We start from the raw sequence: 24,688 nt of genomic DNA, 5'->3' as shown, positions 1-24,688 counted from the left end.
TATTTTACTTTATGATCCTTTGCAGCCCACTTCATTCTGCCTTACAAAAAGTAGCTCCTAAGATGCACACATTCTTACTGTGGTTCACTACATACAGAAGGACTTACCCACTATAAAATATTGATGACTTGACCCATAATTAATGTCTTCAGTGAAGAAAGGGTGCAACAGACAGAGATGGCTGTTGGTCATTAAAATGCTGAAAGTTCTTATTAAACACAGAGTATAACCTCTTGCAGCCAACATATTGAACTAAATTCAGCTGTAGTGTCAGTGGATGCATTTCCATCATCCTCAATGAAATTGCAAGAATGAGTTTGGGTCATTGTCCAAAGCGAGTTAATATGGTAGAAATAAAAATTTTCACACCATTTGTACTCTGCATGAAGGCTGGCTGCACATCTGCATTTATTTGTGTGCTACCAGATTGCCTCATTGGGGAAGTGCAGCAGGTTGCTAGGCAGATACAGTCATTTTCAGCCGAAGTCAGCTGGTGTAGTGAGCCTACTGCTGTTGCTTGGCAACAGGCAAGCAGCTGGTTTTTCCAGCTAGTCTGGGGCAGAGGCAAGTTCAGCCAGTAGAGTCTTTGCATAGCAATGGGGATGCACCTGAAGATTTTAACAAGGACCTACCAGGGGAAAAATAATAAATAATAATAATAATAAAAACCCTTGGGGAGCATATGCTTAAGAGAGGAGTGGATCAAGGACTGGGAAACCTATTTCATTTATTCTGCCATCTAAAGAAAAACAGTTTTTCATAAATATAACCAAGGGGGGAGGCAAAATTTCTCAGAAAAAATTAAGTCCATTTACTGTAGATATGTAGATTAAAAAACAAACAGAGCATATTGACACTGTAAGAGCATGCTCATCTTGTGTCCTTTGAACAAAGGCGGAGGTGGGATGGGATGAAGCCTTTTCAGAAAGCCTTGGGCTGTCCTTTCTCGTGAACATCTTTTGAAAATATCTGTGATTTTGGTGCAATCTGTTTCATTCCAATGCAAAAACCTTGGCACCATAAAGCAGGCGGATCTGGCCAGCTGATAGTTCCCCTGGTGTTGGAGTCTTCAGTCTTCTGAGTGTCCTTGTTGCTTGCAGCGTACGAGGGGAGAGGAGAAAAGGCCAAGCATGGGGTCACAGTATTCTGTTTTATACCATTAGTGCCATGTGCCTGGAGAACACAAGTCAGGCATGTCTGGTGGACATTGCTGAGTCTCCAGGCAAGGTTGACCAATTCCCCTGGTGTGGCCTTGTGCAAGTGAGTCATTGTATTGTAGCTTCCTTGCTGGACCATGGCTGTTGATGGTTGTTCGAAACCCACCCGGGCGTTGGTTACTTTCCTTGCTGTTGTCTCTGGGGAGCTAATATCTGGCCGATTCCCCAACTTACAGCATGTTTTAGTGACAACCATACTACACGATCTCATAACTTCATATGCACTAATGATATACATATTTAGATAGAATAGTGATTTTCAGCAGATCATAACCTTTTCCCTGATACCTTACATGGCATGCTTTATATGCAAGATCACAATTATATATAAATGAGGGGCTTACAGGGTGCTCCTCTGAGGTATAGAGTGTCACAGTGAGATTGGTCCACACAGCCTGAAAATAAATGATCCTCAAATGGAGCAGGGAATGGGTTAAGATAACCTGGATATGGTTTCAAGAAGTTCTTGACTAAAGCATCAAACCATCTGTCTGGATGTCGGTATTGATCTCGCTGTTGCAGAGGAAGAGAAAGTGGAAGGTTGTCTCCTGTATAATCTTTGTTTCTTCCTGAGTGGTTCCCATGGCCTGTGGTCTGGAGGATAGAAAGAGGCTGAAGAAGGCTGCATTGGGTAGTGTTGTTTAAGCTGTTTTCTTCTGGGTTGTGGCATATTAAGACCCAGGTACCTTAGGGTAGCTTGTGAATCCTATAAAAATGTCATGCATCATCTGTCTTACTGATGAAGAGATCACAACCCTCAAAAGGGATCTCCTCTATAGCAGTTTGTACTTCCTTCCGGATCCCCAAGGATTGCAACCACGATGCCCGGCTCACGGTCTCTGCTGTTGCCATTGATCTTGCTGCAGTATCTGATACGTCAATCGCTGTTTGCAAGGAGGCCCAAGATATTAACTGACCCTCTTCAATTAGGGATTTTAATTCCTCCCTCAGATCCTGTGGTAATTTGTCTATGAACTCCAACACCTTATGCCAATTTATGTAGGTGAATTTGGCAAAGAGTGGTTGTTAATTGGCAACCCTAAACTGGACAGAGGAGTCTCTCTTTCTTCAAAGAAGATCCAAATATTGGGCTCTTTCTCTTTAGGGGTTGCCCTAGAGCTTTGCTGTTTTGTTCTCTCCTGAGCTGTGGTTGAAACAAGAGATCCGGACATGGGATGAGTATACACACGCTCATATCATGGAGATGGCACCTGGTTCCTTCTGTCTGCTTTTTTCGATGCTAGATGATTAGATGTGTCTACCAGAGAAGCTGAAGAGGTTCTAAGAGTCCCTCATTTACTGGTTGTATGCAAGATGTCTTAACAATTTGTGTGAGACTTCTCCTGCACAACCTCAGTTGGAACTGCTATGTCTCTGCCATTCGACAGAGGTCTTAAAAAATCTGGTCGTTGTCTGAGTGTTATGGAGCAGGTAGGACCACAGCTTTGTCAGATGAAGATGACAAAATGGCAGCAGGAGGAATATCAGTTGGCTGGTGGAGTTCCTTAGCGACTTGCAACTTTTGAGGATCCACAGTTGCTACCTGGGATGGCTGTTGCTGTTGGTCTCTCACAGATGCTACTTGGATAGGGGATTTAGGACTAAAGGACACCTGATGAAAGCCCCATAGTGCCCAATATGGCCATGAATAAGGGCTGTAAGCAACATGAGTTGGGGGGCAAGGGGAGGGTATCAGGATGATGTCTCACTCTATCTACCCTATATTTGCTATAGTGACCATGAACCCTGGATCCTCTGTTGGGTATATACAGATCATAGCAGATGGGAGGGCCTCAGGGAGACAGAAGGTGAATCTCCCCCACAGAGATCTACTGCTCCTCCAGTGGAGGTGCCAATTTAGTTGGAGTCCTGACTTGATCTGGGAAATTCTTTCATCAGTACCACAGCTACACTCGGTGCTGAAGAAATATCCACAGCTGGTACTGCCGTGGGGATGTTTACTGTTGATGATAACTAAGGCTACAATTTAGTCATGGGTATTTTTAGTAACAATTTTTAGTAATTTTTAGTCATAAACAAAAATTCACAGCCTGGCTATGACCTGTCCTGACTTTTACCCCTGACTAAATCTTAGCTGAGGGAGGCACTGCTGTGGGGGAGCCCAGGAGGGCAGGAGCCCTGGGGGGCTGCTGCTGCTGCTTGGGAGGTAAGCCCCAGAGGCTGCTGCTCGTGGGGGGGCCCAGGGCCAGCAGCACCAGCTGTGGGGGCTGCCAAGCAGCGGCTGCTCCAGCTGCCCCCGGGGCCACCCACCCGCCACTGCTGCAGGCAGCCACTCAGCAATGGCTGCTCCAGCCGCCTGGGACCACTGACCAGGTGGTCCCCAGGGCCAGCCGCACCGGCTACTGCTTGGAGCTGCCCGAGCAGCGGCTGGTGCAGCTGGCTGCAGAGCTGCTCCAGCAGTGGCCAGTGGCAGTCCCCGGGGCCAGCTGCTTGGGCGGCCCTGGGGTCAGCCACACTGGCAGCTTCAGAAGTCACTGAGGTTATGGAAAGTCACGAAATCCGTGACTTTCGTGACCTCTGTGACAGACACAGAGCCCTAATGATAACAGCACTGACTCAGGGAACATGGTTACCACTAGATCTCCTTGTGCTGTGAATGTCAGCATTGAGACTGTTGGTACCCTGAGCAGATTTCTTTGAGGTAGTCAGTACCAGAATAGATTATGCCAACAAGGTTGGTACCAAGGTTATTGGTACCAAAGCAGGAAGCCACAGCATCAGTACTGAGTGCCCTGGAGACAGCATTTCTGAAACAGTAGTGGAGACTGCGTGAAGGTTCTCCCTGTCTGGTACTGGTGTACAGAGACCAGAATATTTATGAGTGCCAGAGAGACTTAAGTCAGACCTTGTTCTACCCTTGTGAGAGGAGGCATGAGATCTATGGCCCTGTCTACACTACAGACCTTACAGCGGCACAGTTGTACTGATGCAGTTGAGCCACTGTAAGATCTCCCATGTAGCCACACTATGCCAATGGGAGAAAGCTCTCCCGTCGACCTAATTAAACCACCACCACTGAGCGTCAGTAGCTATGTCTCCTGCCAACAGCGCTGTCCACATCGGTGTTTCTGTCAGTGTAACTTATGTCGCTCGGGGGAGGTCACACCCCTGAGTGACATAAGTGATACCGAAAAAAGTGTTAGTGTAGACATAGCATAAGTCTCTTCCTTTTTACAGGTTCCTCAGATGGCGCCTGTCCTACTCTTTAAAAGAGTGGTGCTGTGTTCTTCCCCACATGGCTGAGAGGACTTAGAAGTGGCAGCAGAGGTGTGCTTCACAGGAGCTGGGGCTGTGGAGGAGCTTGCGGCATTCACCATCACCAGAGCACTTCTGGGAACAGAGTGTTCAGACACAGGCAGATCTTGTTCACCCTGGTCTGAGGTTGGCCTTATATATTTGTCTAAGAGTAAAGCTTTAAATGAGCCTCCCTCGCTTTTCGGGTTCTTTTAGAAAAAGACAGATAAATGGAGCGTTTGTCGGTAATATGCTCCCATCCAAACAGAATCTAATATGCCTGTTGTTGAGGGGTGTAGCCACCTCGCCCAAAAGGCAATATTTGAACCCTGGTGATTTTTGCTCAGCCATAAGGACTGAAGCCTAGCTAAAAGACAGAGAAAAAACTATCTGGAACAGAAACCTAATAAAAAACTGTTTCTAAATTATGCTACATCTACACTGAATAGCTAACTATGTATGGCAATATCAGTTTTATAATCACAAGTGAACAACAGACAGGTACACTGCTCTCGGTTCTGTCTTGCAGTCACAGGCAGTAAGAAGGAACTGAGGTTTGGTCAGCCCCACTCTAACCTATATGACCTCAGGAGGGGGAGCACAAGCACATTCAGGGTGCATGTGTGGCCCCAACAGATGCTGTTGGCCAAAAGATTCTGAACACGGCTGCATGGGACACATGAGCATCAAGTCTGGATTGTATATGGACAAAATATCTTGAAGAAGAATCAGCTACATTCTGGATCTTGTGGCCCCTCCCACATCCAATGGGGGGGGGGAGGGGTGGCCTTTAGGCTGATGGGCTCTGGTCACTACCTCCTATAATTCAAAGAGGCTGGAAATATTTGGTCTCATTTGGACCCTGATCCTACAAAGACTTGCGGTTTACCTACACATAAAGATGCACCTAAATAACTAATTTGGTTTGAATGGACACCTCTCCTTATTTTGGTGTAAATCTGTGGGTGGACAGTTATGACAAGATCACTTTACCTCCCTTGGCTTCCAGGCACCCGTTTGCCTCAGTTTCCCTACCCTGGTCAACTCACTGTCTCCCTCATACAGTCCAGCAACCCAGAGCTATTGGGTCACCAAGGTGATAAGCCCTCTGGCTAAGTCATTACAGTTCATCCTTTTCAGAGTTAACAAAGAGTCCAGCAAAACTGTAGAGAACCGCCTAGCATTTTCTGTCACTGATCTGACTCTACTGTAGCCAGCATTCCTGCTCCCTGCAAGTCTCTCCCTTCATTCTACATAGGCTCCCATAATAGGAAGCTCCACTCTTGAGATACTGTCACATGATCCTGACCCAAACACTAGCCCAAGCCCAGCACAGGTGAGATAGAGCCCAACTCAGCCCATCCTGTGATGACAGTCTTATTTAATATTAAGAGTGTCTTACTTCAAAGTAGTTTAAGTTGGTAAAAAATGTTTAATCCTCTTGCCTATAAAACATCTTATATGTAAAGTTAATATTAAAACTCTTCAATTATATTTTTAATCTGCCTTTTAATACTAGTAAGTGGCATACTATCTTTCTTAATACCTTTGGTGTACTAGGCAAAATAATTGTGGAAGATCATTTCTCAGTTCATCATCAACATGTTTTTACTTTTTATTATATTTAATGTTTAATGTCTGGGAAAATACAATGAATTTTTCTTTGAGTTTAGAACAATCAGATGTTACACTTAACAAAATGTTCAAAGTAGAATGTCAAAAATAAACAAACATCTTAATATTAAACTTCATTGACAAAGCAGATCTTGGTTTCAGATGACTGAAAAGTGCATCAGTCGTAAAAGACAACTATCAAAGAGCCATATTTTGCCCTTGGATGGACATGTAGCTGTCTCTGAAGACACTGGGAGCCATATGCATGCATCAGAGGGTGGAATTTGGCCTAGGTCTGCAAAATGAAATGTTGGAGCTGCTATGTGTGTGTTTTTTTCAAACAAATTATATTTTATAACATATATATCATACATGTTCCAAATCCTGCAAATGCAACTTATGTGAAACATTTAACATATAAAAAGTCATCACTGTACAATCACTTTTAAAAAAGTCAATGCCAAAACAAACAAAAAATAAAAATGCAATATTAGTAAAACTAGAGACAGTATTTAAGTGCTGAGGTTTGCGTTAGCTTTTTCTGTTTTAAACACAGGAATATTAGAACATAAAAGGCAAAAGTGGTTAAGAAAAAGACCGATTTTATAACAACATATAGTAGCTTTTATTCACACTTACCTGACACTATAGTTAATTGAAAAACAATGTAAACACAATGAGGTACAGATACCAATAAACGTTTGCAAACTATGGACCTGATCCTGTTAACGCTACTGGCGACAGTGCTTCTGCTGGGTGTAGTCCCTTTGACTTCAATAGTACTACTCTCTGTAGTAAGCATTATGCCTGATGGTGTTTGCAGGATTGGGTCCTATGTAGTTAATACCATTCACAGAACACATTTAAAGTGCCTCAGATTTCAAACTGATGCAAATATACATTTCTTTATTTCTCTAAATTTAATAGGCTAGACTAAGTGAAATATTTTCTGACAAGTTTTATATAAATACTAGTTGAAAACTAATAGAGGTTTTCTAGCTAAAGGTAAATTTACTAAAATACTGAACCACTACTAAACTAGTCAAACAGTGCTTGCTTCTGTTTTTTGTAGAAAAGCAACTGAATTTCTTTTACGTGATATTTTATCTGCCTCCGATCACCATTTTCTTCATTTTAAAGAAAGAAAGAGACAGATGTATTATAGTTTTGTTGGTCCAATCTATGGAATTCTGAAGTGGTCTGATATATTTTGTGCAGAAATTAAATCTTAAATTCATTTTTTTCACAAGTTTTCTACCCCAATGTTTATTCTGCCTCTTCACCCTTCTCAGAACCACCTCCAGTTGAATTATCTACCTCATACTTTCTATCGCAGGCGTCTTCAGAGGACTTCCCACTGCAGTCATAGATCTTACTTGTAGATCCCGTATGTGTTCGAATGCGAGCTCCTGGCTGGTATAACTGCATGGCTGGACGATCCTAGAAAGAAGTGCATAAGGTTAACTTTTGGAGAAAACTATCATTTATTCACATATGTGAGATTTAGGCCTTGTCTATACTACAGAGTTATGTCAACAAAAGGCAGCTTTTGTCGACAAAATAGTGAATGCATACACACTGCGATGTGACTTTTGGGGGCAAAAATGCCGTTTTGACGACAATATAAAACCATCCCGACCAGAGACATGTCTTTTTCTGCAAAATTTTTGTCGACAAAGTGACAGTGTAGACACCATGCTTGATTTTATCACTTTAATTGGCCTCCAGGAGGTATCCCACAACACCCATCCTGATTGCTCTGATCAGCAGTTTGAACTCCACTGCCCTGCAGTCAATAAACAACCATCCTCCCCTCCCCCTTAGATGCTCCAGGAATTTTTGAAATTCCATTTCCTGTTTACTTGGTGTGGAGAGGTCTCATTGCATCTTCCCAGGTGACCATGGTGGCTTATCGCAGCAAATGCTCTCCCACTTGGACCACTGTGGAGCTGCTGGATCTGCCTAGTATATGGGGAGAGGAGGCTATGTAGTTCCAGCTGCACTTGAGCCATAGGAATTTTGATACCTACGGGCAGATTTCTCGAGACTTTTTTCTTGTGTGAAAAGGGCTATGATCGGGACATGCTGCAGTGCAGAGCGAAGATAAAGGAGCTGAGGCAGGCATAAGGCAAGGGAGGCAAACCGTCGCTCTAGTGCTGCATCTAAGTCCTGCCAGTTCTTAAGGAGCTGGATGCTATTCTCGTTATCCCACCTCCATCACCAAGAGCCCTGTGGATACTTCGGTGGGCCTGGAGGTGGTGGAAAGAGGACCTAACCCGGACGACAAAGTCACTGATGATGAGGTGGAGTCAGATGACAATGTGGAGCTCCTGGCAGCGTCTCCTAGTGGGGCGGGCAGCCAGGAACTGTTCACCACGTCAGAGGTGTCTAGCCAGATTCAGCAGTTGCTCTCCAGCAAGCAAGAAGCAGGAGAGGAGATGCTTGGTAAGTGGCTGTGGTTTGCGTAATGCAGAGGTGAGTTCAGGGTATAGAAATGTACAAGGCTGGCTGTGTTTCTGTGTTCTGGACACTTCCCTGTGCAACTAATCAGTATGGCAGAACAGGGTGTTGATGTACACTGAGATCTCACAGCAATCCTCCAGAGAGATTTCTAGGAAAGTTTCCTGGAGGTACTCGGCAATCCTCTGCTGAAGGTTCCTTGGCAGAGCTGCTTTGTTCCTTCCTCCACTGTAGGGAACTTTCCTAAGCCATTCAGCAATCACTTGTTCAGCGACCAAAGCGGCACGCAGGCATGCAGCATAGGGACCATGGTGGAAGCCACAAGCATGTAGCAGATGTACCCTCGCTTCCCTGCTTACCCTCAGCAGTGAGCTATCTACCACAATGACCCCGGCCTGTGGGAAAGTATGGGAGAATTTTAGAATTTTTTCCCTAGTTGGCTGCACTGCAATCCTTACAGAGTGTTTTTTTCCCCATGTAGAGCGCCCCTCCCCCCAGCCAACACTCACCATGCTTTGAGTGTTCACCAAGATGTGTGCTTGCCAAGGGTCAGTGAGAAAGTGATTGTTATGTTACCAGAGGTGTATTTTACTGAAATGTTTCAATACTGTGCGTGAACTTAACAATCATACTTCTGTGCATTGTTCCTTGTGCTTCAGCAGATGTGGCCTTGAGGAAGAGCCCACAAACACTGGCCGAGCATCTCTGCCAGATAAGAAAGTGCCCAAGATGGTACAAAGAAGACATGTTCCAGGAGGTACAGCACTTCTCCAATGCAGAGAAAAGGGAGTGCAAGGAGTGGAGGGAAGCCGAAAGGCAGGACAGAAAAGAAAATCAGGAGTTTGGATAAGGATTCTACTGAGCGGATGATTAAAGTAATGGATGAGCAAACATAGATGCTGAAGTCTTTAATAATGCTGCAGACTGAGCAGATGCATGCCCGCCCTCCCCTGCAGTACATTCAGAGCTCTTTTCTGTGCCCCCCGCAACTCCGCCCGCACACTCCTTTCTGCTTTCTGGGACTTCTCTGTTTCCCCTTCACTCCACCCCCTCGGACAACTTTCAAAATGATAGCTGGACCTACACACAGCTCTGAAAGTCTGCCCTTACCTGGTGCCTCCTTTCCCACCAAGTGTCTTTGTGTGTGTGTTTTGTTTCTTGTGCAATAAAAGCAAAGTATTTGAATAGTTGCTCATCTTTAGTCTTTAAGGTGCCACTGGACTCCTTGTTGTTTTTGAGGATATAGACTAACACGGCTACCCCGATACTTGACATCTTTATCTGTTTCCTACAAATTGAAATAGCAGGCTCTACCAATACATACACAGGCATTTTAATCATTTGCTTACTGGAATGTACGGCCCCAAATTTCACCATTGCTTCCTAGGAAAACTACATATAATGTAACATTGCAGCACCAATCACAGAGATATACATTACTGGTTCTCATTTTCAAATTTTTGCCTCAAAACCTCCCTGATTCAAATTGTTCCCCTCCTGGCCCCTCTGATAACCCAGATATCTGGCTGCTCAAAATCAGCAGCCAAGCAGTCTGCCTCAATACTCCACCCAAGCAAACCTTTCACCCTCACAAAGATTAAGCAATGTACAACACGAGGCTATGACCATGGGAATATTATCCTCACTGAGGTCTAACCTGCCATAAAGACATCGCCTGCATGCCTTTAATCTGCCAAAGGCACATTCCACTCTCATCTGGCATCTATCCAGCCTGTTGTTGAACCACTCCTTACTGCTGTTCGGGTTTCCCGTTTAAGGTTTCATGAGCCATGGCTGTAAGGGGTATGACAGATCTCCCAGGATCACTATGGACATTTCAACATCCCCCACTATAATCTTCTGGTCTGGAAAGAAAGTCCCCACTTGTAACTTTCTATACAAGCGTCATGCACCTTCCTGGACCATCTCATGTTGATGTCAGTGAAATGCCCATGGTGATCTAGAAGTGCCTGCAACACCATGGAGAAGTACCCCTTCCTATTGATGTACTCCGTCACAAGGTGGTCTGGTGCCAAAATCGAATATGTGTGCCATCTATCGCCCCTACACTGTTAGGGAAACCCATTTCTGCAAAGCTGTCCACTATTTCACACACATTTCCCAGAGTCACAGTCCTTCGTAGCAGGATGTGATTAACTGCCCTGCACACTTGCATTAATGCAGCCCCAACAGTCGACTTCATGACTCCAAATTGATTCGTGACCGATCAGTAGCAGTCTGGAGTCGCCAGCTTCTACAGAGTGATTGCCATGCACTTCTCTACCGATAGGGCAGCTCTCATTCTGGTGTCCTTGTGCCGTAGTGCTGGGCAAGCTCCGCACACAGTTCCAGGAAGGTGGATTTATGGATCCGAAAATTCGGTAGCCACCGCTCGTCATTCAGTGCTTGTTTCACAAGCCCAAAAGCGATGTCCCACCGTCTGCAGCTGTTTTGTGAATGTCAAAAGCAATCTAAAGATGCTCCTATTCATATCACACAGCACATCTGGCAACTGGGAGTCTTCTTCAGTTAGGAACTTTGTGATTAACTGCACTACCATCTGCAATGTCTTAATGACAGTTATCAGAGCATAGGAGAGCAGTGTGGGATCCATCCCTTCTCACAAAGATGCCGGGGTGCACAGCAAACAAGGGCCATTCAAAAATGCCATGAAAGAAAACCAGAAGCCCATGGAATGCTGGGACAGAAAACAATGCATCATGGGACATTTCGCCCGGTCCCAAAATGTGCAGCGATCTGCTCCACCTTCCCACCTAGCGACAGAAGGTGTCGAGCTGGATTGTGGGATAGGTACTCACAATGCATTGCTCACACTGTCGATGATAGTGCCCCAACTGTGGACATGCTCTGATGACAGAGGGAGCAAGTGTGAACATGAAATACTGATTTTTATTATAGTGCTTTTTAAGTGTCGACGTGACTTTTGTCGACAAATCTCTGTACTGTAGACAAGGCCTTAAAATGACTAACCTGAGTTTATTTGGATAGTGGATTTTGGGCTAAATCATTTTGTATTTAATGAGAACTAGGAAAAAGATGGAGTGTAATGAAAACAGATTTTGCATTTATTATCCACGTCTTTTATAACACTCTTCTTGGGAGCCAAGAATTTTGAGTAAAATAAAACTGCTGTAAAACAGGATGATTATATTACATTTAATTTAAACTGTGAGCAAAAATATTATCTAATACAAGGATTGGCAATGTTTGCACATGGCCTGCCAGGGTAAGTCCCCTGGCGGGCTGGGCCAGTTTGTTTACCTGCCGCATCCGCGGGTTCGGCCGATCGCAGCTCCCACTGGCTGTGGTTCGCCACTCCAGACCAATGGGGGCTGCGGGAAGTGGAGTGGGCCGAGGGATGTGCTGGCCACCGCTTCCCGCAGCCCACATTGATCTGTAGCGGTGAACCGCAGCCAGTGGGAGCTGCCATCGGCCGAACCTGCAGACACGGCAAGTAAACAAACCGGCCCGGCCTGCCAGAGGGCTTACCCTGGCAGGCCATGTGCCAAGCGTTGCTGATCCCTGATCTAACAGAATGTTATAACACAGGCCAAGAGAATTCTGTGGTAAATTTTGATACAATCTATAGTATAAGCTGGGAAGGTCAATAACTGGTGCCACGCACACTTATGGCTCTATACAAGAATGTCAGATAATAAGTACAAATATAATAAAATAATACTAATCAGTGGGAAACCAGGACAACCAGTGCTTGATAAAATTAGAACAGTGAACTGCAAATTAAATTTGGCATTCCATATTCATACAGAAGATATTCATGTTCTATATGGGTAGAGTGGATACCACCCAATGTGAATCAGGAAACAAAATGAGTACAAAGGAAGAATGGCTAACTGTATAGGCATAGTGACTAAAATCATCAAAAACTTGCTGATCTGAATATCAAATAGCAGCAAGTTTATAAGAAAAAAAGCACCTCAAACTCCCAAAAAGGAGAATGCTGATAATTCTTGGATAGATAGATAGATAGATAGATAGGCTAAAGACTTTCTAGGACAATAAAATATTGTGAATGATTACTGTTTAAAAGCCTCTGCCTAATGAGGCTATTTATTTTAACTATCACAAACATTAGACTTTGATGCTATGGAGAGATCATATTTGACATCTGTTTTAAAGTGTAGAGTTTAGTCCAGAAAGTGGCATGGAATAGCCCATTTTAAGAAAACTGCAGAGCACTGAATTTTGTTCCATCTCAATCCTTATTTCCTTTCATCTGTCCCTCACAATTTTCAGTCCCTTTGGTCTTGTTTTTTTCCTTCATTATTTTTTCCCCTTCACTGATACAGCCTTCATTATCAGCTCTTCTCTTCCCCCTTCTTTGCTTGAACTTCAGCCTTGTTTAACCCTGCTTTCCCTTTATTTTCCATTTCTTTAGATTAGATACCAGATTTTTATTTAGGAGGTTTAAGAACAAATTGTTGTAGGAAGTGTTTTGTGGTGCTATAAGCAGCCACATCAGCATGCTACTTATCTCTCTTCATCACATCCAGCCAATCAACACCAGTCATGCAGTCCTAAACCCTGTGATGAACAATGAACATAGAACCCACCAGAACCATTATAATAAAGGATCAGTCAGCTTTTATATATCACAGACCCTCTTTATCCATCACAGTTTCTATGTTCATCAGACTGAAACTTGGCATAAACAGTGTAAGCTCAACTGGACGTTTAATTTTTTATAAAATGGTTTAAATCAATTTAATATTTTTTAATATTTTTAGACAGAGATTCAGACAGCTGCTAGAGGTGGCAGAGAAAAAAGAGCATGGCTACTCCTTGCCTGTCCTATCTCTAGCAAAAGCACAGCTCCCTCAGGAGGCACACTGTCATGGGGACCTTGCCTGTGCCTGGTTTGAAAACCCCCTTCAGAAGAGGTGCACATTACAGAGGGGAATTCCATACAAGACAGTGTCAACCATCTTGAATGAAAAACTTACATGATTAGAATAGGGAGAGGATGAGGCCACCAATAGCAGACATCTCTTGGAAACGCTATGACACATCCTCTGAAATCACAAAGCCCCAAGCCCTCAGAAAGGGAATCCACAGGTTTCAAGGTGAAGATAGGAAAATGGTTTTCTGCATGTAGTTCCCATTCAAGAAGCTGCCCAATTGTGGCTGGTTTTTGAACAGGTTATTTCCCTAGATTTGGCACTTCTCAATGGGGTGATTTTCCCTCAGCCAGGGAGAACCTTTACCTGAGGGCAGAATGGATGAAGATTCCAAGATCTACCTTCCTATCTTCTGTATTGAAGATTTCTAAATATGCTCATTTCTGGATAAATTGTTTATTTATTCACTTTTACTTTAAAAACTGAATAACTGTAAGCTAGCCAGTAATCTGCCTGACTAGTAAAGATTCTGCTTAGAATAAATTCACTTTTAAAAGTATAATGAGCCAAAGTTTTCAAACTCTATTATTAGGGCTCTACCTAATTCATGGTCCATTTTGGTCAATTTCATGGTCATAGGGATTTAAAAATCGTAAATTTAATGATTTCAGCTATTTAAATCTGAAATTTCAGGTGTAATTGTAGGGGTCCTGACCCAAAAAGGAGTTGTGTGGGGGTCACAAGGTTATTGTATGTAGGGGGTGCTGCAATACTGCTATCTTTACTTCTGCGCTGCTGCTGGCAGCAGCGCTGCCTTCAAAGCTGGGCAGCTGGAGAGCAGCGGCTGCTGGCCAGAAGCCCAGCTCTGAAAGCAGAGCTGCTGCCAGCAGCAGCGCAGAAGTAAGGAAGGCATGGTATGGTATTGCCACCATAACTTCTGCACTGCTGCCTGCAGCACTAGGCCCTCTGTAAGCTGCCGCCATTCTCTGGCCGCCCACCTCTGAAGGCAGCAGAGCAGGAGTAACGATGGCATGGTATAGTATTGCCACTCTTACTTCTGCACTGCTGCTGGCAGGGTGCTGCCTTCAGAGCTGGGCGCCCAACCAACAGCCACCGCTCTCTGACCACCCAGCTCTGAAGGCAGCGCAGAAGTATGGGTGGCAATACCGTGACCCCTCTGAAATAACCTTGCAACCCCTCTGCAGCTCCCTTTTGGGTCAGGACCCCCAATTTGAGAAATGCTTGTCTCCCCCGTGAAATCTGTATAGTATAGAGTAAAAGCACACAAAAGACCAGTTTAACGGAGGGAGACCAGATTTCATGGTCCATAATGCATTTTTCATGGCTGTGAATTTGGTAGGGCCCTATCTATTATAGTGCACCCGTGATATAATTTTTAAAACACTCAAAAAAAATGCTAGGCTTCCAAGACTAACATTCTAAAGAAGATTCCAAATATTGTATGTATATATGACCAGAGAAGACAAATCCTATCGCCTTAAATCATTTTAACTGTTATTTTTAAAAATACAGAAATCTGGGTTTTACTGAAAATCAAACAAAGAATTGCTTTTCTTGAAAAAAAGCATCTTTATGCTGAGATTGCAAAGGTAAAACCTGTGGCCTTGAGGTATATTTTACTAATGAAAGATTATCCTAAATGAATAAAAGAACCTTATTTCTTATGCGCTCCTTTTTGGATGCCATGTCATCACACTTGTCCTCTTTACCCAGTTTGTCTACGGCCTCCACAGTGAAGCTGTAGTTGTGGTTCCCTTTCTTCCCTCTGTCTTGGCTGTATCCTTTCCCCCATTTCAGCTCTTCTTCATTCCTTCTCACAAACTTGTCAAATTCATAGTGAGCTCTGTGCTTTCTGCCATCATCCAACCGATATCTTTGTCTTTCAAGGTCTTTTTCTCGAAATCTTCTCTCCAAATCCATTTGCTCTTTATCACTATCATTTTGTGACCTGTGTGTGTTTAAAGAAGAAAAAAACCCGAACAATTAACTTAGACAAAATCTTTGCTCACAGGACTTGATTCAAAGGCCACTGAAGCCAACAAAAAGACTCCCACTGACTTCAGCAGGCTTTAGATCAGGCCCCCAATCAGGCTATATTTTTAATTTAAAAAAGAGATGCATTGCAATATTGCTACAGGTTTTGTACATCATAAATTCAGCTCCCCATTGTGCATTCAGTTCAATTGGAAGCAGAACATTTTTCCACTGGCTTGAAAAGAAAATCAGATTTACTTCAGAACTGCTTTGAAGATCATCCTGCAACCCTTACTTATATTTGAAATCATCACATAAATAATGCTCTTGATGGTAATGATACACATAAGTAAAGGTTACACAATCAGGCCGTAAGAGCCTGATCCTGCAAAGACTTAAGCATGTGAGTAATCTCACAGACTTCAGTGGGAGCACTAATGGCATAAAGTAACTTGCAAGCTCAAGGCCTTAATTTTATGGCTCCATTTAACAGAAATTATTCACAGCCCTTGCAACAGATGGAAGGTATTAAACAAGCCAGAGTTAATGCTGCTGTTCCAGCCTTCGCTTACAATTGTGTGCCTAGATGATGTAGCCCACCACTGCATTTTTATTTAGGTGAAAAAACATTATCTTTTCACAACATGGTACTTAATTTATATTATGTACTAAGTAATTTATATTATAAATAAACTGTTTGCAACATTTTGCTGTTAAGATGATACAGTTCTCTGCACTTTTAGTCATCTCATTGCTCTTGTTCAGTAATCAGCTAGCTCCCTCATAAAATAAAACAGTAAATTATGGAAAAGATTGCAGAATAATGTCATTGGATTATTAAAAAAGAGTAAATAGATAGTAGTTATTTCAAACTTTTATTATATGAAATAAAAAGTAAGTAATTCAAATTAAAACAGGAACATATAATTTTGCCAGCCTCTGGCATTTTAGCTTGTGACAAAGGAAATGCAAATCAGCAGACAAAATGGATGAAAGGGTCTGGAGATTTGTCACTTTTTTATTATTGTTTATTAGCACCTGTTTGTTCATTAACTTTGTTTGTTGAATATGAATAATTCTTCTGTTTTCCACACCATTTTTTCCTTGTAAGTCATGGAACAATGAAAGTCTTCAGCCTCTGCCATGTAGTTATCTGCTGATTGGCACTTCCTTTATTAAAAAACAGGGGGAGCCACACCTGCAAATTGCTGAGTACCAGCAATAGAAAGTCAATGTTAATTGAGGTTGCTCAGCAGTTCGCAGGACTGCCCTGTAACAGCATATTACACTTCCAGAGTGGAAAGAAAATGGCAGCTCTCACTGAGTCATACCAGAACCTTTCACAATTACAGAAATATTAAAACAGTGGCATATACTTCTAAATATGTATATTACCAGGAAGTTTTACTTTAGCTCTCCAGGGTTTGACTAGCCATGCCTATTTTGCTTTCCTCTATCTTTTCAGCTTTTAAATGTAAACATGTAACTGCAGACACTGACTCCATGAAGGGCCTGAACTCCCAACGAAGTTTGGGAGAACACTCAATCTGCATGACCCTTACCATAAGATGGAAGAATATTTTTAGGTTAGCTCCTGCAGAATCTGCTTGGCACCCTGCTTCCTACTCAGCCCGTTACCAAGCACAGAGAAAGCCTCAATTAGAAGTGCTGCAGGAATTAAGTTGGCAGGGTGGATTTGCCTAAAGATGGCTCAGAGGATGGCAGCTGACGGGGACAGCAAATTCAAGCTCAGTAGTGGCTTTAGCTTTGTAAAGAATCCATTGTAAGGAACGGTTAGGTAAAGGTGACATAACAATAAAATAGTTAAAAAGCTAGAGAGAAGGAGAGGAGGAAGAGGTTGGGCTATCAGGGAAGGAGAAAGCAGAAAATTAGAGGAAATAAAGAGGGAGGAGACTTATGAGCAGCTAGTCAAAGTTCAGGGCCTGGTGCATTGTTGCAATTGGGAAGAGAAATGGAAGATGGAGCCTGGTACTTTTCATGCAATATTGTTTATCAGTGTTTATTGCAAAAATTTACAAAACAGGTGAAAATTAGTGCAAAAAATCTGAGCACAGTTTTCTGGGTAAATATCAGGGTTAATATTCGGGGATGGGAAGACAGAAAAAAAAAAGAGAAAAATAAGAGTACTTCTGATCTGGCTCCTACTTCAGAAAAAGAGATGGCTTCCCAGGTTACTGAGCCACCAGCTCTTCTTCCAAAGCAGGGAGCCAGATGTAGGGAGTTCCAGCACTTCCTTTTTTAGGACTAGAGTATGGACATACGCGTGCACATACATGAGTGTGTGTATCATTCACTACACTGCCTTACTTTAATAGACACCCTCGCATTTAGATTAATTTATTATTAACATAAACACATCTACCTAATGTAAAGTATTGGATTTTCTTAACGGTCAGTATTTTAATGTACTTGAGTGGTACAAAAGTCAGGTGAAAATTGGTAAAAAAATAAATAATAGCTTTAGTGAAACCAGAGGATTTTTCAATAAAAATTGGTAAAAACCAAAAATGAAGGGCCTTGTTGATAGAGCACGAGACTGGGAGTTCTATTTCTGCTGAGTAGCCTGATGCAAATAACTTTAATCTCTCTGAGCCTTTGTTTCCCCATCTATAAAACAAGGATAATGATCTTTACCTACTTTGTAAAAGCTTTGAGATCAATGGATGAAAAGTGCTACATAAGAGCTAGGTATTAATACATGTAGATGTTAAATGTAGCATTTCTTAAGCTAGTTAGTTCAACATTTGTATTTTATAGTCATTGAACAAATTCTCTTTACTTTTCTATTTGCCATTACAAGACCATGTCTTGCTCGGCATCTCTATCTCCCTAAAAATACAAGTGGTAATGTTACATTTGCATTTCCCTGCATACTGCTTGATAGAAAACTTTAGAAGACCCCCATGTGGGACAGAGTAATACATATGTTATTAGTCTACAGCAGGGAAGTGAGAGTCAAGACTTCTAGAATTTAATTCTCACTCTGCTGATTCACTACCTTAAGCACTCTGTGCTCCAGTTTTTCCATCTGTAAAATAGATGTAATAGTAGCTTACCTACATAGGAATGTTCTGGGACTCATTTTTTCATGCTTCCAAAGCACTCTGAGATCCTTCATTGAAAAGCACTGCAGAAGTGTAAAATTTTAATGATCTCTCCTAGCACATAAACCTTACCAATATGTCTGTTTTAGGGGGTCAATCCTGCCCTGTAACCTGCTTGCAATGAAACACAAAATGCTGGAAATATTTGTAAAAGATGCAGCATTGCCAACCTCAAGAGATCAAAATATCATGAGTCAGACCCCTCAAAAAATCCTGTTTTTTTTTTAAAAAGATTATATTGTGGTTTTTTTTGGTCTGTCTTTTGATGGCTGAGCTTTCCCTACCCGTTCCTGGTATGTGTATGTGACATTTGGTGTTGCTCACTCTCCCAAATTTTTCAGTAAGGTGATTTTGGCCCCTACGCCTTCCAGTCCCCTGCCCAGAAATTAATTCTGTCCCCCAATCTTTCCATTAGTTCTGTCCTCACCCAGCCCTAACCCCCAATAGTTCAGTTCCTGCATCAGCCCCTCCCCCACGAGGTCAGCCCCCATCAGTTCTCACCCCCTCAGTTCAGTCCCCCAGCCTCCACAATCAGTTCAGAACTAGCCCCAGATCACACCTCCCCAGCCTCCACCATCAGTTCAGCCTCTCCCAGTTCACTTCCCTCCCACCACCAGCCTCACCTCTGCTCCTCTTAAGTTCTTCACCCCCTTCTTTCAGGCCTGGGGTGGGGGCTGACACAGGGTCCCCTCTCCCCCTTCCAGGCTGGAGGAGCAGCTCCAGGGGCTCCTCACCCTTCTCTGCCCCTTCCCAGGCTAGGTGTTGCAGGGGGAGCATGGATGAGATCCCCATTGCTTACAGTAGGGGAAGGGAGAGGAGGTGGTGGAGCTGCAATGGGCTGCTGAGCTTTTTGCTCACTCCTCTCCTCTCCACTCCTGCAAAAACAGCAAGCAGAGAGGGGAGCTTCTGCAGAGCTGCATTTTGTGAGGGGACTGGAGCTTTTTGCATCATCATAAGACAAGCTGCACCCCCATCTGAAATCCCATCATTCATGAAAAAAAAAAACAAGAGTTGACAACACTGGAAGGTGCTCATCCCCTCTACATGCTGTGAAGCCCATCTTCACAGCCGCTCCTTCTGGGCTGCTGCAGAGATTGGGGTGAGAGAGGTCACTGAAATGTCACAGATCCACTGACCATTCTCAAGAGACGTTGTAGCTGGAGTTCAAGCACCTGCAGCTCTGAATTTGCAGAACTAGCCATGGAGGACCTCTGTGGTTTTTGCAGAAGTTGGAAGTTAATCATCATTAAAGAGGAATCACAAAATATTAATTCTTTCTGTTGAATGGTGCATGAAGAAACATATTTCTAAAGCTATTAAATACATACAAAAATGCCCATTGTCAGATAAAAACATAATAAATATATCTGTCAAATTGTTACAATGACATGAGGTTAGCTTGTCCTGCCAAACATTACATTTTCCTTTGATTCAAATTGGATCAGAGGAATTTGCACTCTATCTTTAATTTCAGCTTAAGTTTCTATGTAAATATTTCAGAAGGCTTAAAAGCAGATCTTTATAATAGTAAAATACCTAACAGCTGGTATGAAAGATTGTTTGCAGTTTACCCTGTAGAATGCCCTCATTCATTTCAGAACTATGAAGAAGTCAAAACTGCAAATTTGTCAGTGAATTGCTAAGATGTTTTGAAGTACATTCTCCTTTGAATGAATGCACATAACTCTTATTAAGGTTGAATATGTGATTGTTTCATAGCACTAAAATGATAGGAAGACATGAAGTTGTAGACGTTTATGCAACAAAATGAAATGGAGACTATTATTGTGTCATTAATATTATTGCTATTATATAACAAGCAAACCATCCTGTCTATCCATTTCAGTGGAACTAAAAATATTCTGCTGTGTGAAGATGGAGCTGAGCCTGCCTTTTAGGACTTTCCAGCAATACTGACAAGCACTTGAACACTTTAGAAATGGACTATCAATGATGTTTCACACTTACATAGCACCTTTCAACAAGGGATCTCAAAAGCACTGTACAGACATTCATTACTTATGCCTTGCAATACCTCTTTCATGGAGGTAAGTTGTTACTACATCCATTTTACACATTGGAAAACTGAGAGAAAAAGATGTAGATGGCCACATTCACAGAGCAAAATCCATCCCTGTGTTGAGAACCAGCACAAGGACAATTTACCACTTAAGTACCACTTAAGATCTCAAAATCCAAGGATCCAAGTTGCAACCTTATAAGATAAACATTACTAACTTTTCCTTAAGTTCCTTTGGTGAGCCCTCCAATGGCTTGGATTTTATACTCCCGGATCCAGGTGATTTTTCCCATTTGCTTTCTTCAATATCAGCTTCTTCTCCTTTTTCCTTGTTCGTTTCACTGGGCAGGTCATCTCCCTTTTCAGGCTTTTTAAGAAGCTATGAAATAATGTTTATATTAAGGTATACGTTTTATGCACTTCAGACATTTCAACAACTTCTTATTGTAATATACCAATGTATACCAGGTGATGCTAATTTGTAAAACCTATTTTATTCAGATTTTATTTTAGTGATTTAATTCTTTTGCAAAGCACAATATTAAAATAGACATTTAAAAGGCAGTTTATTTATATTAATGGTTAACTAGAGTACATTACAAATCATGCAGCTGCAACCTTTAAAATATGACTTCATAAAAAAACTCTGGAAAATGCATGCTTACCTACTTTCTTCTCCTAGGTATTAGCTATAAATAATTACAGCATAGCTCAGAGACAGGCAAAATATTTTATGTGTTGAAATCATACCATAAGGGGGCCCGATCTTACTACCATTGAAATCAATGGCAAAACTGCCATAATACTTCAAAGAAAACAGGATCACCCTTCACTTCTCTAGGTAATTTACAAAATCTGGCAACAAAAGAACAGCTTGAGACATACTAGTTAGTATATATTGCCCCCAATAACAACTACGTGGGTGAAACCAGACAATCACTATGCTCTCAGATGAACTCACACAGGAAAATGATAAAAGATGAAAACACCATATCATCTGTAAGTGAGCACTCTTCACAAAGCAATCACGCTATATTGGGCCTACCAACTGTCATCCTCAAAGGAAACCTGCACAACACTTTCAGAAGACGAGCCTTGGAGCTTAAAATTCATAACTTTGCTAGACACTAAAAATCATTGCTGGAATAAAGACATTGGATTTATGGCTTATTACAACAATCTATAACTCACTAACAACCTCCCCCTCCATCCCATCCTTTCCCCCATATGACTCAGGGGAGTAAACGGGACACTTCACCTTGAATGGTCCCTTGAAATACATGTTAATTACTTATGCTATACAATCTGTTCCACCTTATATTTAACTGTAACACTCTGAGTATGTTTCCCAGACATGAAGAAGAGCTGTGTGTAAACTAAAAAGGGTGTCTCTTTCACCTAGAGAAGTTGGTCCAATAAAAGATATTACCTCACCCACCTACCTTGTCTATCTAATATCCAACAGAGCGACATTCCTCTTATGACATCCCAAGTTACTTGTAAAATAGAGAATATTTTCCTGGTCTTTTGATGGTGAAACTACCTTTCAAAACTCTTATTGTCATAGATATATGAGTAATATTTAATGATTTTTGCACAACACATTTTGGAGTGGATAGTGATGTTCCTTTTCTTGGCATGTGACAATGCAGAATGTGTTTCTTGTCTTGTTGCACAAACATGCATAATTACAATACTGGTACACTGCATATTATTAATTATATACCAAGTTATGTCTTCAAAGCACCCTATAAATTTTGGGGCCAATCCTGCAAACCTTAGTCATGTGAATCGTTCTATTACCTTTAATTCTTAGAAATAAGGCTTTGCATGACTGGACTGATTAATAGCATAAAATATGGATGTAGCCACTATCTATTAATCTTAGACATATATTAGAAAGAACAGTGCAATTTGATAACCACACCTTTGGTGTTACAGTTTTAGGTCCTACTTGTTGTAATGTATGTTTCTTAACACTTTTTTTTATTTTTATCTTAAAGAAAAATAAAAAATACTGGTATAATCTTAATAAGTTACTTTTATACTTATGTTACATCAGAATATTGTACTGCTATGGAGAGCTGTAAATCAGCATATGTAAATTCATACAATTCAATTTAAATATATCTTTTCAGTACATGTAAAGTCTACTGTATGTCCCTAATTACTCTGCTTACAACTGGAATCTAATCTCAATGGCGTTAGTCATATTGGATGGAATATTTCATTCATTCTTTTTGCTGAATACCATGCAGTTAATGAGACCATAGCGTCATGTTGAGAGTTATGTGAAAATAAACTCAGATTAAAATAAATTTTTTAGAAAGAGACCCAATATAATAAAATATAACAATATTGATTTTATATAGGAAATAGGTAGGGCTGTCGACTCATCACAGTTAAATCATGAGATTAACTCAAAAAAATTAATCACGATTAAAAAAATTAATTGTGATTAATCACAGTTTTAATCACACCATTAAACAATAGAATACCAATCAATTTATTAAATATTTTGGATGTTTTTCTACATTTTCATATATATTGTATTCTGTGTTGTAACTGAAATCAAAGTGTATATTATTTTTTATTACAAATATTTGCACTGTAAAAATGATAAAATAGTATTTTTCAATTCACCTCATTCAAGTACTGTAGTGCAATCTCTGTTGTGAAAGTGCAACTTACAAATCTAGTTATTTTGTTTGTTACATAACTGCACTCAAAAACAAAACAATGTAAAACTTTAGAGTCCACTCAGTCCTACTTCTGGTTCAGCCAATCGCTAAGACAAACAAGTTTGTTTTCATTTACAGGCAATAATACTGCCCTCTTTTTATTTACAATGTCACCAGAAAGTGAGAACAGGCATTTGAATTACACTTTTGTACCCGGCATTGCAAGGTATTTACGTGCCAGATATACTAAACATTCATATGCCCCTTCATGCTTTGGCCATCATTCCAGAGGACATGTTTCCATGCTGATGACTGATGACGCTTGTTAAAAAAATAATGCATTAATTAAATTTGTGACTGAACTCCTTGGGGGATAACTATATGTCCCCTGCTCTGTTGTACTCGCATTCCACCATATATTTCATGTTATAGCATCTCAGATGATGACCCAGCACATGTTGTTTATTTTAAGAACACTTTCACTGCAGATTTCACAAAACCAAAGAAGGTATCAATGTGATATTTCTAAAGATAGCTATAGCACCCAACCAAAGGTTTAAGAATCTGAAGTGACTTCCAAAATCTGAGAGGGATGAGGTGTGAAGCATCCTTTCAGAAGTCTTAAAGAGCAACACTCTGATGTGGAAACTACAGAACCCGAACCACCATAGAAGAAAATGCTGGTGGTATTTGACTCAGATAATGAAAATGAACGTGTTGGTCTGCACTGCTTTGGATTGCTATCGAGCAGAACCCATCATCTCTAGCACATCTGGCACTTAAATATCTTGCAACGCCGGCTATAACAGTGTTATGCGAACGCCTGTTCTCACTTTCAGATGACATTATAAACAAGAAGTGGGCAGCATTATCTCCTGCAAATTGTAACCAAACTTGTTTGCGTGAGCGACTGGCTGAACAAGAAGTAGGACTGAGTGGACTTGCAGGCTCTAAAATTTTACATTGTTTTATTTTTGAATGCAGGTTTTTTTGTACATAATTCTACATTTGTAAGATCAATTTTCATGAGAGATTGTACTACTGTACTTGTGTAAGATGAATTGAAATATACTATTTATTTTGTTTCTTTACAGTGCAAATACTTGTAATTAAATAAATATAAAATATTTATATTATATATAAAAATATATATTCTATATGTAAATATATATAAATATATATAATATAAAAATAAAGTGAGCACTGTACATTTCGTATTCTGTGTTGTAATTCAAATCAATATATTTGAATTATGCAGAAAACATCAAAACTATTTAAATAAATGGGATTCCATTGTTTAACAGTGAGATTAATCGTGGTTAATTTTTTAATCGCTTGACAGCCCTAGAAATAAGGTACTTTTCCATGAGTCTAAAGAGTGGTTCATAGGGCAAAGCTAATGGATCCACAAACGGATCATTCTGCTGTCAAGGGGGAGACT

The 24,688-nt window shown here is 41.2% G+C and overlaps 1 protein-coding gene across 10 annotated transcripts in view; it reads right to left on the bottom strand.

The window, feature by feature from the left end:
• UPF3A (UPF3A regulator of nonsense mediated mRNA decay) overlaps positions 1-24,688 on the bottom strand; it is a 63,384-nt gene that overhangs the window by 11,094 nt on the left and 27,602 nt on the right. For 3 of the 10 annotated variants that reach the window (XM_039495562.1, XM_039495544.1, XM_039495552.1), the window contains exons 8-10: positions 20,785-20,945; positions 15,101-15,395; positions 7,404-7,526 (exon numbers count right to left, since the gene is read on the bottom strand). In XM_039495562.1, the coding sequence (XP_039351496.1) occupies positions 7,404-7,526; positions 15,101-15,395; positions 20,785-20,945 (579 nt within the window). Of the gene's footprint in view, positions 1-6,062; positions 7,527-13,531; positions 13,601-15,100; positions 15,396-20,784; positions 20,946-24,688 lie in introns of those variants that run through there. The other 7 variants (XM_039495571.1, XM_039495608.1, XR_005586402.1 and 4 more) reach the window with 6 other exon arrangements.

Source organism: Mauremys reevesii, linkage group 1, assembly GCF_016161935.1.
Source record: "Mauremys reevesii isolate NIE-2019 linkage group 1, ASM1616193v1, whole genome shotgun sequence".
In the NCBI taxonomy this organism is placed as follows: Eukaryota; Metazoa; Chordata; order Testudines; family Geoemydidae; genus Mauremys; species Mauremys reevesii.
This window is presented reverse-complemented; position numbering and strand designations above follow the sequence as displayed.